Below are 16,423 nucleotides of genomic sequence, written 5' to 3'. Positions count from 1 at the left end.
TGCAAGAGTCAGTGTTTTTTACTCTTGTGATGGACAATAAAGTTGGCTCATAACAAATAACAGGATCCTTGTAACATGATGGGTCTTTCTAGAAGAAGCTGGATGGGGGTGATCCTGCAACTTCCATACATCCCTAAAAGCTGAGTTTTGAGGGCTTGAAATATTTTCAGGAATTGGTTTTCAAGTGACATAGAAGGCTGCAGAGGAGAGAGAAGCAAGCGCTGCTGTGGTGCCAGATATTTGTCAATATCTGCAAGCGCAAGTTTGTGCTGATCTAGGGCATTGCTACTAGAAGTCTGCTAGTCTGAGTAGAGAGAGCCCCTAATGTGTTGATTATTGTGTAATATGTCTGGAAGTTCTTTAAAGCATTGTGAAATCCCATGTAATGGAATGGCTGAAGGCTGAAATCTGAGTTCCCAGGGCCCCCTGGTGGCGCAGCGGGTTAAACCACTGAGCTGCTGAACTTGCTGACCGAAAGGTCGGTGGTTTGAATCCGGAGATCCGGGTCAGTTCCTGCTGTTAGTCAAGCTCCTGCAAATCTAGCAGTTCAAAAACATGCAAATGTGAGTAAATCAATAGGTACCGCTTTGGCAGGAAGGTCATGCTTACCACATGACCTTGGAGGAGTCTATGGACAATGCCGGCTCTTCGGCTTAGAAATGGAGATGAGCACCACCCCCCAAAGTTGGACATGACTAGACTTGATGTTAGGGAAACCTTTACCTTTTTATTAGTTCCCAAAAGAAAGCCAACTTGGATGTTGGACTGGAACTCTGGGAACCAGGACATGGATCTCTGCTCAGCCATAGAAATCCACTGAATGGCCTTGGATAAGTTACACTGTCTCAGCTTACAGGAACGTCTTCTGAATCAATCTTGCCAAGAACACCCTAGATGGTAAAAATTGGAACCGACTTAAAGAAACAGCAAAAACGAATTCACTGTTCACAAAAAGTTATAACTGTATAGTTGTTGTGTACCTTCAAGTCATTTCTGTCATGGCAATCCCAAGGTGAACCTGTTATGGGGTGTTTTTTTGCAAGATATTTTCAGAGAGGGTTGCTGTTGGTGCTGAAGCTTATCTCATTCCAACAATGCCCTGCCATATTGTCCAACTGTGTACTTGCCCTTAATGTGGGTTAATGTGACACCAGTACCACTTTGAAGAAAGAATTGTGTTTAAATACATAAATCTTGACATGGCAACAAGCTGTGAAGGACCAATAGTCCCATTTTAGTGAGCAACTGAAAGTTTGGTAAGCAACCTCCTGCTTTGTGTCAATATAAGTCATACTTGAGTTGTTTCCTTTCTCAATCCAATTCATGGCTGGGGAGCTTCAAACCCATACCAAGGCCTGTGCGATGATGTCCTTCAAAATTGTTTCCAAAATTGAAAGTAATCCAGACAAAAGTATGCCACTTTTTATTGTGTCAGAAGCAAATTGAGAATATTCTGCAAGTTGTTTATGGTGTGAGAGAATTGGCTGTCTGCAGAGACGTTGCCCAGGGGACACCTGGATGTGTTACCATCCTGTGGGAGGCTTCTCTCATGTCCCAGCATGGGAAGCTGGGACTGACAAGCAGGAGCTCACCCTGTCTCACAGATTTGAATTGCTGACCTTCAGATATACAGATCAGCAGTTTAACTGGCACAAGGGTTTCACCCATTGCAGCACCACGGCTCCCCACTAAAACAAATAGATTGTTTATAACACTTATTTTTCTCTTTGGGTCAAGCTGGTTTAAAATTGCATTCATAGATGCCTACACTGTACTATCTTTTGATTTCAAACCAGCGAGCTGTTTGAAAGCCATTGAATTCCTGGAAACATTACGCACAAGACAGGGCACTGCTTTAATGTACTGCGAAGAAAAGAAAAGAAAGCACAGACTGTTTACTCGACAGAGATCGACAAGAGATGGAAATATTCTGGCACAAGAGGTCTGAGGGCAAGCATTCAAAGAGATCAAACAATACAAATGTTCACAGACATAAACAATATGAAATCAGGACATTTAGATTGATGCTTAAGCGAGGGTATTGTGCAGGTGGTGAAATCTGCAAACAGCTTTCTAGGTGTGATCATTCAAAGTGACTTCAAAGGCTACAGTGTCAACATAGTTGAAAAAGATGCTTTTGATTGTCAGCATGAGCTTAGTACAGATCATCTGACATGCTTCTGACCTACATTATACCTAATGATAGACCTGATCATGTATCATATCTTTCTTTCAAGGAAAGGGCTTTATTCCACTCTTGTTATATATAGGTTTTTTTTTTGTTGTGTAAGGATCGACCTGAGAAACTGCAAGTCACTTCTCGTGTGAGAGAATTGGCCATCTGCAAGGACGTTGCCCAGGGGACACCCGGATGTTTGATGTTTTACCATCCTGTGGGAGGCTTCTCTCATGTCCTGCCATGGGAAGTTAGAGCTCAAACGGGAGCTTACCCCATTCTCCAGAATTGAAATGACAACTTGTCAGCAGTCCTGCCGGCACAACCAATTGTGTCACCAGGGGCTCAATTTTTGCAATAGTTTTAAATGATAGTTCCCATAAAATACAGTAAACAAAGCACATGGAAATTGTACTTCAAATTGTCACCTATTTTTTGCTTTTGCAAGAGATGTAGGAATTATATGTTGGACTATAGCTCCCAGGGGCATCTAAAGCCAATGCTGGCAATTGTGGCCCAACAATATCTGCAGGAAGCACATTCCCCAAGCCATCTCACTATGTTTTATTGTGTTGTAGCTGCTACAATTGGCAATGAGATAGAAGAGCGTTTCTTCAAGTGGTAGCTCACAGACTGGTACCAATGAATGAACAATGAGTTTCCAGGAAAGAGAGTTATGGTCAGAGGATGCAAATATACCAATCCTTAAATCATGAAAGGTGGAGGGATTGCTGGTCCTCTGACATCAGATACACTGGTGTCAAATATTTAGGCAAATTGGGAGGTTTATAGTATCAACTTATCCAAAAGCCACCAGTTCACAGTCAATTTCAAGAGAATTGATGAAGAGCTGGCATTGCCTATACCTCAGCCTTCTCAATGAGGAAAAGCAAGTGCAGTGAACCTTTTCTGGGAAGGATTCGGGGTCTGCAGGTGAGACGGTGAGATCTTACAAGCCTCCATGTATCCATAGCACAATCCAGGCCACATGCTAGGAGCAGATCTCATACATAAGTGACCTTCCAACCCTCTTGTTAGACAGGAATGGCCCTTGCACTATACAAGGAAATTGGACTGTCCAAAGGGCAGAATGGGGCGAAAGGGACTTATTGTGACCTTAACCAACACAGAAGACGATTAGTGCTAAGACAGAGAAACAAACAATGTTATAAAGAGAAAATTGGCAAATGGGAACAAAACAAGAAAGGAAACTAAACATTGCCCCAAGCTAGCAAGCCTTGGTGGAAAACAAGTTAAATCAGAGCAGAGAATAACAAAGCATGAAAACAAAAAGGAAAAAAAACCCCACCATGCCATTATTTGAAACGTGACTCTGTCCCTTGAAATCTTGAATTGCTGCTTTGCATATTGTTTTGAGATCAGCCTTTTAAGATAAAAATTAAGATAACAATTAGGTTGACTGGTGACAAGGTTTTTTCCACTTTGATACTAAAAATACAGGGGGAGAAATGCCAACCATTACAATTGTAATTTGATTTTTAAAAAAGGATGAACTATAAGGCAGAAATATCAGCTAAGGCCACCATCTAGATCAGTGTTTCTCAACCTTCCTAATGCCGTGACTCAGGTATGTAGCCGGGGGGGGGGGGGGGGGGCTTGAGGGGCTTCAGCCCCCCCCCCGACATTTTCAGGGTGGTCCGCAAGAAGGCCTTACTGGTACATTATTTAAACTGTTATGTTTATTCATATTATGATCTGATCACCATGCTCAATATATCCCATATGCATGGAGGTATTGGGATAACGATACAAAAGGTTTGCCCCCCCCCCGAACCCAACTTCATAACTGTCATTTTGCTACTGTTACAAATCAAAATGTAAATATCTGATATGCAAGAAGTATTTTAATTTACTGGACCAAATTTGGCAAAAACACCCAATATGCCCAAATTTGAACACTGGAATACTGGTGGGGTTGGGCGGTGGGTTGATTTTGTCACTTGGGAGATGCAATTGTTGGGATTAATAGTTCACCCACAATTTTTAAAAAAACATTCTGAACTCCACCAAAGATGGAATTGAACCAAACTTGGCACACAGAACTCTCATGACCAACAGAAAGTACTGGAAGGGTTTGGTGGGCATTGGCCTTGAGTTCTGGTGTTGTCGTTCACTTATATCCAGAGAGCACTGTGGACTCAAACAGTGATAGATCTGGACCAAACTTGGCACGAATCCTCAATATGCCCAAATGTGAACACTGGTGGAGTTTGGGGAAAATAGACCTTGACATTTGGGAGTTGTAGTTGCGTTGCAAGCGAGTTTGGTGGGGACGAGGGACAGGGCCTTCTCTGTGGTGGCCCCCCGACTCTTGAACTCTCTCTCCAAGGACATCAGACAAGCCCCAACGTTGACAATCTTTAGGAAGAGCCTGAAGACCTAGCTGTTCCAGTGTGCCTTTCTAGATTAGGAAACTCCTGGCATCATGTCCCAAATGCACTTTGTTAGAGACTAGGATTGTCTGCACATTGCACCTACCTCCAAAAACCTCTACATACCTCCTGTCAAGTTCAGCACTTTTAAATTTTGTCCATTACATTTCGCCCGACCTTTAGGTTTTAAATGCGTCATGATGTCATTGTTTTTAGTGTTTGATGTCTTATTTGCTTATGAGTTTTACTGTTATATTTGTATGTTGTTGTTGGCGGCGGCCTTGGCCTTTGTAAGCCGCATCGAGTCCTTCGGGAGATTTTGTGGATTTTTATTATGAAGATAATAATAATAATAATAATAATAATAATAATAATAATAATAATAGTTCACCTACAATCAAGTAGCATTCTGAACCTCACGAATAGAATTGGGTCAAACTTTCCACACAGGACCCCTATGATAAACAGAAAATACAGTTTTCTTATGGTTTTGGTGACCCCTCTGACACCCTCTCATGACCTCCTCCCTCAGGGGTCCTGACCCCCAGGTTGAGAAACGCTGATATAGATCAATTATATCAACTAAACATGGATGCTATGCAATCTTTCACATGCCTGAATGAAAGAATAGAGACTCCTCAGCAGTCAATGCCAGATAATTAGAACCAGATAGCCCAGTATCCTGCACATAGTTAAAGATCTATGACTAACTGCTGATGAAACTGCAGTTAAAAATGTGTCTGTGCAGCTATAGAAATCAAAACTAGTCTGCTAAATCATCACTTGAAACTGCTGGAAAGAAAACTTGGACATTATCAGTCCTGACCATCTTATTCTCACTTTGTTTGCTGAGATGGAGTTTGTAAACATTAGAAATACTTGGAGAGGAGAAAGGCTTATGTACAGATTCATCACATTCTGCCATGCAGTGTTATTCTGAACCCTTTCAACCTACTCCCCTGCAATATAAACTCTGTGGTACATTTTACTAGCTCCAAGGCCAGGGCAAACAAAAGGCAATGAGCACCATTTGTCTTTTCAGAATCTTAGCAGGGTGGGAAGCTTTGGCTCTTTGGACTTTTATACTATAGCTCCCTTATCACTAGTTTTCCTAGCTGGAGGATTCTGGGAGCTGAAATATCAAAGAAGAGAGGAGAAGATTTGATGATTCGAAAGTTCTCCATCTCTTTTTTGCAGAATCTCAGAAACCAAGAGGAAGATAAATTTCACTACCACAAAGAGGACTGACTACAAGGATTCCATATAGGTAAGCATGGCTATGGTGAAGAAAAACAAAAACGTTGCTTCGCATAGCTGCTTGTCGAGAAGGAAGCATAGGCAACCAAATTTAGTGATGTCTCTCTGAAGTTCAGTAGGTTGAGTGTCAATGTTCACCAGTGTTCACTTCTGCATTTTACACACTCTTGTGTTCACAGGATCACTCAGCTGCTAAGCTTTCTGCATATTTGCATATTTCATTGGAAGAAAGGTCATTGTCAATTCACACACCCTTAGCCTGATAGCAGTGAACTTGCTGCTCCTCTTCCTTGCAGATACTTCCTATGAGTAAAAGAAGGTAGGAGGAGGGAAATACCAGCCAGCAGAAGAATTGTTGCCACAGTCACCCTTTTGATTAAACAATAGTTATGTTGGAGTTATGAAATCATTACAGAACACTTTCCTGTTTTTGCAGATCTCCCTTGACTTGAGAAAGGAGTACTACAGCGAAGTAAGAGGTAGTGGTTTACTTTTATCTAGCTCTCTATGGTGGGTACTGCTTCACCTAGTATGCTGTGGTTCGCCATGCATTCTAGAAGGCTCAAAGGAGCCCTGAGATGAAAGTGATATAAACACATGGAATAGAATCCTACTAATGGTTGCTACTAAAAGTCTCATAACTATTTACTCTAGTTTTGAAACTCCTGGATCTCTGTACATACCAGATAGTTTTTTGATTTGTGCAGAAATTAGTAGTGTTAGAAAGATTGAACTCTCATTGGCAGCTACCCCTAGAATGAATATACTAGACGTCAATGTCTAGTGCATTTTCGTCCAATGCTCTAATTCATTAGTTACAATTTGCACTATTCTATTTCCTTGTTCCTGTTTACAGTTGCCCTTGTTTTATGACAGGTTATTGACCATTGTTTTGAGCTTAAATTATTGTTTTATATGCCATTTGTTTTTTCTTGTATTGTATTTTGTGTTTATTTTATGTGTTGTTTTAAGAACATTGTGCCATATGTAAGCCGCTCCAAGTTGGAGAGATGGTGGCGGGGTACAAAAATAAAGTTATTATCATGCAACATCACCCAATATTTAAATGAAATAATCTTATTTCTAATACATCAAATGCGCTACAAATAAAACACAGAACACAATTTGAAAAGAAGTGATATTTAATTAAAGTTTTTCATATCCATCATACTAAACATATTAGTTGTGAACAGGAATCTTAATTACAGGTCTTTTAAAACCTTTTTTGTGGCTACAGGAAGCCAGCTTTCCAATAGAACTTTATAACACATGATGATGCACAATGTATGCAATGTTATCATAGATAGGCTGTGAAAGACAAAAACGAGCCAACACTATTTGAAATAAATTTCACATGTTGTTCCCCTCCCCCCTCAAAAAAGGCAAAATATGGTGTCATTCTTGTTAATGTAGAATTACAATGCTCATACAAAACAATATTTTGCAAATGCACTTCGAAGAAAAGTCCAGAGAAGTATGCCTATAAGAAGTAAGCAGACTATATATATATATATATTTAAAAGGACAAAGGGAAAAGGAAATAAAAGAACACAAAGATCTTCTGGAGTATTATTTTACTTCTGAGGCATATCTAATCAAAGCACCAAGATGCAGTGTAGTGATACAATTACTAAAAATTCATTAAATATAATTTTCTTCCAATTTTAAAACCTCACAGTGGTTTAGGAGTTATTCTTCTGTATGTTTCAGTTTTTTATTACGCCATTTCTACAGCAGCCATTTCCTGTGCTAGTTGAGGGATAATGGGAGTTGAGATCCAACCTATTTGGAGGGTACTAGGTTGGCGAAGGCTGCTCTGTTAGATTCAACCAACTAAGCATCAGTGCTCCATAACTGGCATTGAATGTTTGCCATTTCTGCTATACTTTGGAAACCGCCCTGAGTCCTTTAGAGGAGAGAGGGCAGGTTATAAATAAAGTTTTGTTATTATTATAACTTCCATTCAAGTCCCACTGAAATGAATGGAAAACAAGAAGCAGATATGCAGGCAATGGCAATATCTTCTACACTTGCCTCTATAGTTGTACTATAACTACAAAGTTAGCTTTGCACAAAAAGAGCAATGTCATGTGTTGAATCTTCAAGGTGATAGTACTATACATTATGGATTGCTTGGGGGTGGAGATGACAGTGCATCTTGCAGTTATCTAAAATCGGACAAAAGTGCTCTCAAGCAGCTAGTGGTATTTTGGAATTGAGTTTACAACTACGTATTATGACTGAAAAATGAGATAACTTAAGTCAAAAAAATAAACCAGGTTCTTGACCCAAAGGTTTCAAGACTCAAAGTCAAAAGGCATTTTTATAATACAAAGTTGGCACATTTTTTTTATTTATTAAAATTACATCCCTGCAGTTTATGGCATGGTTTTTGTAATACTCTCCTTCAGTTAGTAAAATACGTGTGTGTAATCAAGATCCAAAGTACTGCTGGTGAAAATATTGGTTTGGGTCCAATGCACCTTGAGCAGAAATAAAATGGCTTCAAGCACTATAGGAGTTGTTTACAGAGGTTCTACAGTAGTTGCCATACTTCCTCTTGTGCAAATCAAGCACTGTCTTTGGACATGTCATTGCTATCCCATACATTATTCAGAAGCAGGTCTCACTAATGTTCAGTGGTGCTTATTCCCCAGAATCCCATTTTAGGACTGATGCCTCACTGCTTAAACCTGTAATCATGTCCATTCAGAATTACATTCCACAAAGCATGAGTGGGATTTCTTGAACTATTTATGCCTGTGAAGTGCAAAGAATCCTTCAACAAGCAGAAATTTCTGTCATAATCATAAGGGCACCTTTAGATCGAACTTATTTTGTCTAAATACCCTATATACTCATGTAAAAGTTGACCTCATGGGCAGGATTTGGGGCCAAAATTCTGGATTTTGATACCATCCACAAATAAGTCAAGGGTCATTCCATGTAGAACGGAAAGCATCAATGTTGCCTAAAGGAGATGGCCACCCGTGGCCACCTCCACTATTTGCCCACCCAAGCATTCAACAAGGTCAGAAATGGCACAACAGCAGAGAGTAGAAGGGGGTCGGTGCTTCTTTTAGGTTCTCCCGGAACAGACTAAGTTCTTGCCTTTTACCATTCTACTCAGAGAAAAGGGTAGTTCCTTTTCCGGCAAGAGTTAAGGAACAGTACTCACACTGACACAGCAATCCAGGTTTTTTGTGTTGAATTTGGATGACAACATCTAGACTTATACATGAGCATAGAGGGCAAATATAACACATGATCATGCCAATCCATTTTTTAAAAATGTTTTAAAAATAATCTTTAGATGATAATAGTAATGGCATGGATCAACCAGGACCAGCTTGAGGGTTCCAGACCTTCAGTCTTACATTACGACATCTTGGGAAAAGACGAAAGAAGGAAACAGAAGGTTATAAGAAACAGGTTTTACCACAACCTCCATAATTTCCCTTTCTCTTCTCCTGCACTCATTCCCCCCAAGGTGCCTGCATCCTGGCACTGCCTTTGACAATGTGCCCGTTATGCTTCTGCAACACCAAAAATTTACCTGACTTGGTAGCCAATAATTTGAAGATGCCTATTCAAAGCATTTGTAAGTACTCTAAGTCAGTCCACTGTAATGTGATTTTGTTGTTTAAGGTTATGACCTACTAATCTCAATAAAGTGGAAAGTAAGAAAGGGAGCAATGTATTTGGCTCAAATGTCTGATTCCATGCTAAAAGAATGTGTCTGGCTGTACTCTACAGGAATGTACACAGCAGTACTTGCTGGTGGCTGTATAGTGCAGGAAACATTTACAATGCTTTACTTGCATGTAAGCTTAAAATTAATTCAGTAATTTCACAAGTTAAACTCATTTCTATATGAAAATACTAAACTGGGCAATGTATAAAAAGAAAGACTTTAAAATGTGTTAACTTCACAAATAAAGATGATTCACAAAAGGAAAAAGTTCTAATTCCCAATGAAGGGTAGCTTCTTACCAAGAAAGAGAAAAGTAAAGGCCCCAAGAATTAACATAGTGGTGTGTGTGTGTGGGGCGTGTCTTTTTTGTCACAACGTCTGTTTTTCGACAGTGGCAATGAGGCACTATGGATTTCCCCACTTTAGGGCTAATGTTAAAAGGAAACACTTATTTGGCAGCTCTGCCCATACAGATTCATTGCATTCAGAGACCTAATGGGACAAGGGCCAATTCTGATGTGAGGAAAAAAAAAGAGTGTAGTATTGACATCACATGTGACTTAAACACAGTATTTATGCTTTTCATGTCCCACTGCAGCACTACTTCCTTTTTTAAAGAAAGGAAAATCAATAACTCGCTTTCCTGACTGATTTTTATGGATTGAACCAGTTCCAGGAAAAGTTCAGTGTTCCCAAATTTCAAGTCACAGCATCCAAGTTCAATTCACTTTCCCAAGCGTCTCACATATTGGACAAGTCATGATCCTAACACATGCTGAATGACTGACAAACCTGATCCAACACATATATATCAAGCTAGGTTGTTACATGCAATAAAAGTTGTATGAATCAGCCGTCAGAAAGGCAGACTTGCGTACTTCAGGTAAATAACACCTTAAAATAAGCCAAAAGGTAAAGAATATTGATTGTTTTTTAATACAGCCTTAAGAATATTAATGGAGGTATAGTTCTTGGGAACTGATATTGGAGGAAACACTGTTCTCCTGGTCCAACATTTTCTGTGTTTCAATATGCAATAAGCAAATAAAAAATGTCATCCAATAGATGGCTGAAATATGGAGACAAAAGCCATCATATTAATCAATATACTTAAGAAACTGTTCATTCTGAGAAGGTAGACAGAAATACAATAAGCCAAATGAGTGACTGTTTATATTATACTGTTTCCAAAGCTGCCATTTATCATTTTAAATGATAAAAAGAAAACTTGGCAATTATGGCAATTGTTGGTTTCTTGTAGTGAATGACTTTTAACTTGGTTTTTGGGTAGTGTACTGTTAAAGAAATCTAATACAAATGTCCCTTATCATCTTGCAGGGTGTACTAATGTAGAGAAAACTCAACAAAAGCTTGATCCTACAGTTTCGGGTTAACATATGCTGAGCACCAGTGAGTGGAGCAGGAACCTTGGCTTACTGGCTCTGCAACCAGCTTCTCAGTGTAGTCACAGTGAAACCAGGTATTCTGGGTTTGGTTTGATTTTACCTGTTCTGAAGCAGATACAATTACTACCAATTAAAAAGAAGAAAACTAGCTCTTCTTAGCAAGAGAGCTTTTCATTAGAATGGCTGAAAGTGGAAAGTTGCATTGGAAACACTATGTTCTCTGTGGCTAGGGTTCTGCTATCTGACTATAAATTTACAGTGTCTTATGAGTGGAGTTTAACTTGCTGCACCCTCTGGTGGTGCACTGGGTTAAACTGCTGAGCTGCTGAACTTGCTGACCGAAAGGGTGGTGATTCAAATCTGGAGAGCGAAGTGAGCTCCCACTGTTAGGCCCAGCTTCTGCCAACCTAGCAGTTCGAAAACATGCAAATGTGAGTACATCAATAGGTACCACTTCTGCGGGAAAGTAATAGTGCTCCATGCAGTCATGCTGGCCACATGACTTTGGAGGTGTCTATGGACTACGCCAGCTCTTCGGCTTAGAAATGGAGATGAGCACCAACCTCCAGAGTCGTACACAACTAGCCTTAATATCAAGGGGAAACCTTTACCTTTTATGAGTGGAGAAGCTCCTGTTATGGCAGATTACTATATTAAAAAGAAGAAAACACTATTAAAGTGCTAGTAACAAATGGAATGCAGATACCTACTGATGGCTTAAGCCAATACTGTTTCTTTCCATTCAGTATCTCACCAATACCTGAAGTGTACAGATATTTTAATAAGGTTTACAATGATCAGAAATTTGCTGCTCAGCACTGTTGCAATTATTCAGGAATCACTATGGAATAACAGCTGGTTCCAACCGGCCTTGTGCAGAAGCAATATCATGACAGATTTCTCTCTGAGTCTTACTCTTAACATGATTTGGCATTTGCAAAAATGTGAGTTTAGCAGAAGATCCTGGATGCTTCCAGAAATCAGTTCAATAGGAACTATGCAGGAAAGGTAGAGTGAAAATTCCTAATTAAAGTCTAGTGAAAAGGAAAGGAACTTCAACTTTAGATGCTATTTTCAGAGTGTATGTGCTACTCAGTAGAGTCTATACTTCAGGGGAAATATGAGACAGGCAGAAACAAAAGCTATAAACCAAAGGTCACCTTTCAAAGTTATGTTGAGAACAAGAATTTAAACTAAGTATACGTTGATAAGCACTTAAGACATTGTGAAAAAGCTTAAGACATACTTGATGGTAAAGGCATGAACTGCAAGAATTTATCAATAAATGCAGCAATTAACTCTGAAGGATGCACTTTAAAGAATGCACTTGGGAATGTGTGTATATACCTAAAACAAACATACATACACACTCTAGCTATAGACACAAATTATATACACAAGCCTCTACACAGGTATAAAATCAAACATAAAAGTAAGCTTGATTAGGACTCTATACTTGTCTGCCTCACTATTCTGGAAATGAAGCTCAGGCAACTTTGGTCTTGATTGTTCAACCTAACACCTGGAACTGTGAACACACATTGCACTTGAAAGGAGAACCCAACCCAACCCAACTTCATTCCAGCAACACCAACACAACCCAGTTCCCAACAGTGCTCTTCAAACTAATTCATTTACAAGAAGTAACTTGATAAACCTCGCATTCCTAGTTAGAATGCTATCAAGAACAGAAATTTAGAAAACTTAAACGTTCATTTATACACGGTATGTAAATGAGTTGTGGTTTTATGCAGTTGGTACCAGGTGACCTTCAGGTTACTTCTCTTAAGAATCTTCCTGGTTGGTTTTGTAGGGGAGGGTCTTGAAGGCATTTCACTGCTTTGCCTATAGGATAGTACAGGTCTTTTTATCCTTGAAGGGATTTTCTGAAGCAGGTATACCCATTAGTAAAGGATCCTTCCTGGCATGTTCCTCACAGTAGCACATTAGATCTGCCGACGCCTTGGACACCTGAAGCAAGGAAAACATGCAGAATGGTAAAGAATAAAAAATGACTATGGAGCACTTAGTGTTGGGTTGTATTTTTATATTTTCTTCATAATTATGTTTTAAAGCAGTGGTTCCCAACCTTTGGTCTTCAACTCTCAAACTCCCAGCCAGCTTACCAGCTGTTAGGAATTGTGGGAGCTGAAGTCCAAAACACCTGGAGGAGAAAGGTTGGGAACCACTGGTTTAAAGGTATTTAAACTGTTTTTTAACAATATATTTTAACAATTAATATTGCTATTGTTTTTAACTTTTGTAAACGAATATTTGGAAAGGCAGTGTTGTGTTTGAGTGTTGGAGTAGGGACCCCACAAAGCCATGGAAACCCACAAGGGAGATCATGGGCAAGTCACACTCTCTCAGTCTCAAAGGAAGGCAATGGCTAATCCCCACTGAACAAATCTTGCCAAAAAAACCTCATGACAGATATGGCTTGAAGGCACAGTCACAACAATAACACTAATATTTTAGCTTAGTTTTTTTAATTATTGTAAGCTGCCTCGAATCCTATTTCATGAGAAAGGCAAGAGATATTCAGTAAACATAAAATAAAATGTTGCAGCGTGATTTCCTAGAAGAGGAGTAAGACAAATAATAAAAGAATTTTACACTACATACTTCAAGCGGATTTATAAAACAAATGAATGAGGAAATATGAAAATTAACACAGAATTTGAACCCAAATGGAAGGGCCATTGACATTTAGCTTTTCTTTCTGGGTGAATCCACATACAATACAACCTTTTATGTGTAAGGGTAAGATGCATGAACTTACTTTAGAAAAAGGAAACCATGGACAATAGTGAACCCTATTGAAATAGATTACCTAGAATGTGTTAGGTCCTCCAAGGCGACTCTATAGTAACATCCTGTAGCATGACATAGAATCACATGGACCTATACTGTCAGGTGTGTAGGTGAAACCAGTAAAGGGGTCATACTGTATAAGCAAATTCTAAACAAGGATTTGAATCTTACTAGAAGATTCTCAAAGAATTGGTGCAACTTACCTAAGTGCTGAGTGACTATGCAACAACTGCTTTGATGGGTCTAGCCATTTTTGAAGTAATCAAGAACACTAAGATCAGGATAGCAAATGCATCCAAAAACATATTAACATCTTAAACTGTTCATGTATACATTTACAGGATCTTTTGGCAAATATGCATGTTGGCATTTATTTGTTTGTTTATTTTGTGTAAAAAGCATTGCATTAATAAGTATAATGTTGGCATTATGAATCAGGAATGTATTTTCTGGTCAGTGCTACAAAACCACCAAGATATGTTGGGCAACTGTTCAAAAGAACCAGATTTTGACATTTTGCAAGAATCTCTAACGGAAAAGATGCTTAGGTTTAGATAAATACAAGTCACTTGATATGAGTGGAAAACATCTTCTTACCTTTATTCTTTCTATAGATGCTTCTATTCTCAATTGCTGAACAGTTCTTCTGGCCTGAGCTATGTTGTTTGTAGTGCCAGATGGTTTGCTAGACATTTTCAGTGTTGTCTTTCAGTCACTGTTAAGAAAAGCCAACTGGTTATTTTTTCAAGAGGCCAATAAAGGTTGCCAATTTACATCACATACACAGATTTCATATAAACCCTCAAAATAATATGTAGTGCTTGGAGAATTTCATGTTTGCTTTGTTTAAAAGAAATTATGCAACTACATCATGTTGTTAACAAATTAATAAAATCTAAAGAAATTTGGATTTAAAAATTCACCATTTAAGTACCGACTGATTTACTTTGTTCTTCTACAGGCATTAAATTAGTATTGGAAATTATTAGTATGAGCCAAAATCTACGAAGAGGAAGGGATCACAGTATTTTCATGAGCAGGGAGTCTAGGATGTACTACATGGCTCATTTGCAGCTTGACATGTTCTTGAATCCATCTATGGCTGTAAAATTAAGTAGACTCTGTGCTGTTCAACAGTTTGGAAGAGAATGGGGAGTCTAGAAAGGTTATTTATCTGGGCAACAACTTCCAGAATTCCCTGAGAACCAGCAATGCTGGTTGGGGGATTCTGTGAGCTGTCCAAAAGCATAATCTTCCCATGCTCCCTGCTACTTCTCCTTTGATCTGCATTTTTCTAGTATACCGAACCTTCAGGACTGAAAAACAGGAATTATAAACAGCTCTCGTTACACATCTTTGGAGTGAAGGTAGCATTCATGCCAAGAGCATGATTTTCCCTCACACTGAAAAAAAAATATATTTTTAAAAACTCTCCTCTCTTCAAGTGCTAGGGAAGACAGAACTGTCTCCTCTTAATGCTCTCCTTGTATTTCTCTAGAAAATGAAGAAATTCTCTTGGATTAAAACATTTGTGATTTATAGTTATTTCCCTATCTTTTGCTTTTTAGAACTTAAAGGATCTACCTATTTGGAAACTTCAATTATTCATCTAAAATAATCATAAATGACCAATGTTTAATCTAACAGCTCCCCCTCATTCTTCCAAATTCAATGCTTCTGCCACTGGTACATGTCTGCAGAAGATCGGGCATAATGTGAATTCAGAACTCCTTACAATAAGCAAGTGTGCTTTCCACATTACATATTGCTTAAGGCAGCAGGATAACAAATAAGAAAACCTCCTTCTGTAGTTTATGTAGTGTTACATCCAAACAAGAATATGTTTGGATTAGAAGAACAAGTCAAAATCATGCCAGGGCTTGTTCTTGGCTTATGATTTTTTCTTGTTGAGACAACAATGTCCCAATGGCTCTAGTCTGAATGTAACAAGGCTGAGACAGAGGCATTCTGGTTTGCTGAGCTGCCAACTAGAAAGGTTGGGCAGCATTAGCCAAGCAGTATTTATCTGCATATTTGCTTGTTTGTGATAATCTACTGTTCAATCGGAAGTCTGGTGCACTGTGCATATGAAAAGCTAAATGGTACGAAGACTACTTCTTAAGTGAATAAAAAATAACAGGAAGAAACGTGAAAAAAAATCATGTTCCTTTTCTCAGCTAATAAAAAGGGCTCTGTATTGTTTATTGGTTTTGCCAAAAATTGTAGTTTCTATCCCGGAATAAAAGGTCAGAGACATATCTGAGTCACAGAGTTTCAACAATCTACCTCCTGGATGCCTTCCAGTGAGCTCATCATGTTTTGCCAAAGTCTGACTACAACAGCTCATGGTGGCTTTGCTGAAATGGCTTTTTAGCCTTCATGATGCCATCTAAGTGTCTGAAATACAACTCCTGAACAGATTTCATATGAAACAGAGCCACAAATTGGAGTGCTTTACTGACAGCTGTGCAAGCAGTAAACAAGATCCTTGTAAGCAAGCAGAGAAGGAAAATCTATAAACAATACTAAACCTGACTCTCAAAAAAGCAAAAATTGCTGTCCAAAAGGAGCTGCAACAGACACAAATCATCCCTGAGCGTCTGCTCAAGCTGGCATCTTCCAATTTATTGCAAAGTTTACAGTAAAATGTCTACCACAAAGGTCCTGAGAACTCTTTCACCAT

General features: G+C 38.9%; 1 protein-coding gene across 3 annotated transcripts in view; it reads right to left on the bottom strand.

Moving 5' to 3' along the window:
- Positions 1-6,950: 6,950 nt before the first annotated feature.
- GNG12 (G protein subunit gamma 12) overlaps positions 6,951-16,423 on the bottom strand; it is a 52,407-nt gene continuing 42,934 nt past the window's right edge. For all 3 annotated transcript variants that reach the window (XM_060773709.2, XM_060773708.2, XM_060773707.2), the window contains 2 exons: positions 14,338-14,455; positions 6,951-12,897 (listed from right to left, as the gene is read on the bottom strand). In XM_060773709.2, coding sequence (XP_060629692.1) covers positions 12,772-12,897; positions 14,338-14,433 — 222 coding nt within the window. In that variant the 5' untranslated portion in view covers positions 14,434-14,455 and the 3' untranslated portion in view covers positions 6,951-12,771. The remainder of the gene's footprint in view (positions 12,898-14,337; positions 14,456-16,423) is intronic.

Source organism: Anolis sagrei, chromosome 4 (assembly GCF_037176765.1).
Source record: "Anolis sagrei isolate rAnoSag1 chromosome 4, rAnoSag1.mat, whole genome shotgun sequence".
In the NCBI taxonomy this organism is placed as follows: Eukaryota; Metazoa; Chordata; class Lepidosauria; order Squamata; family Dactyloidae; genus Anolis; species Anolis sagrei.
This window is presented reverse-complemented; position numbering and strand designations above follow the sequence as displayed.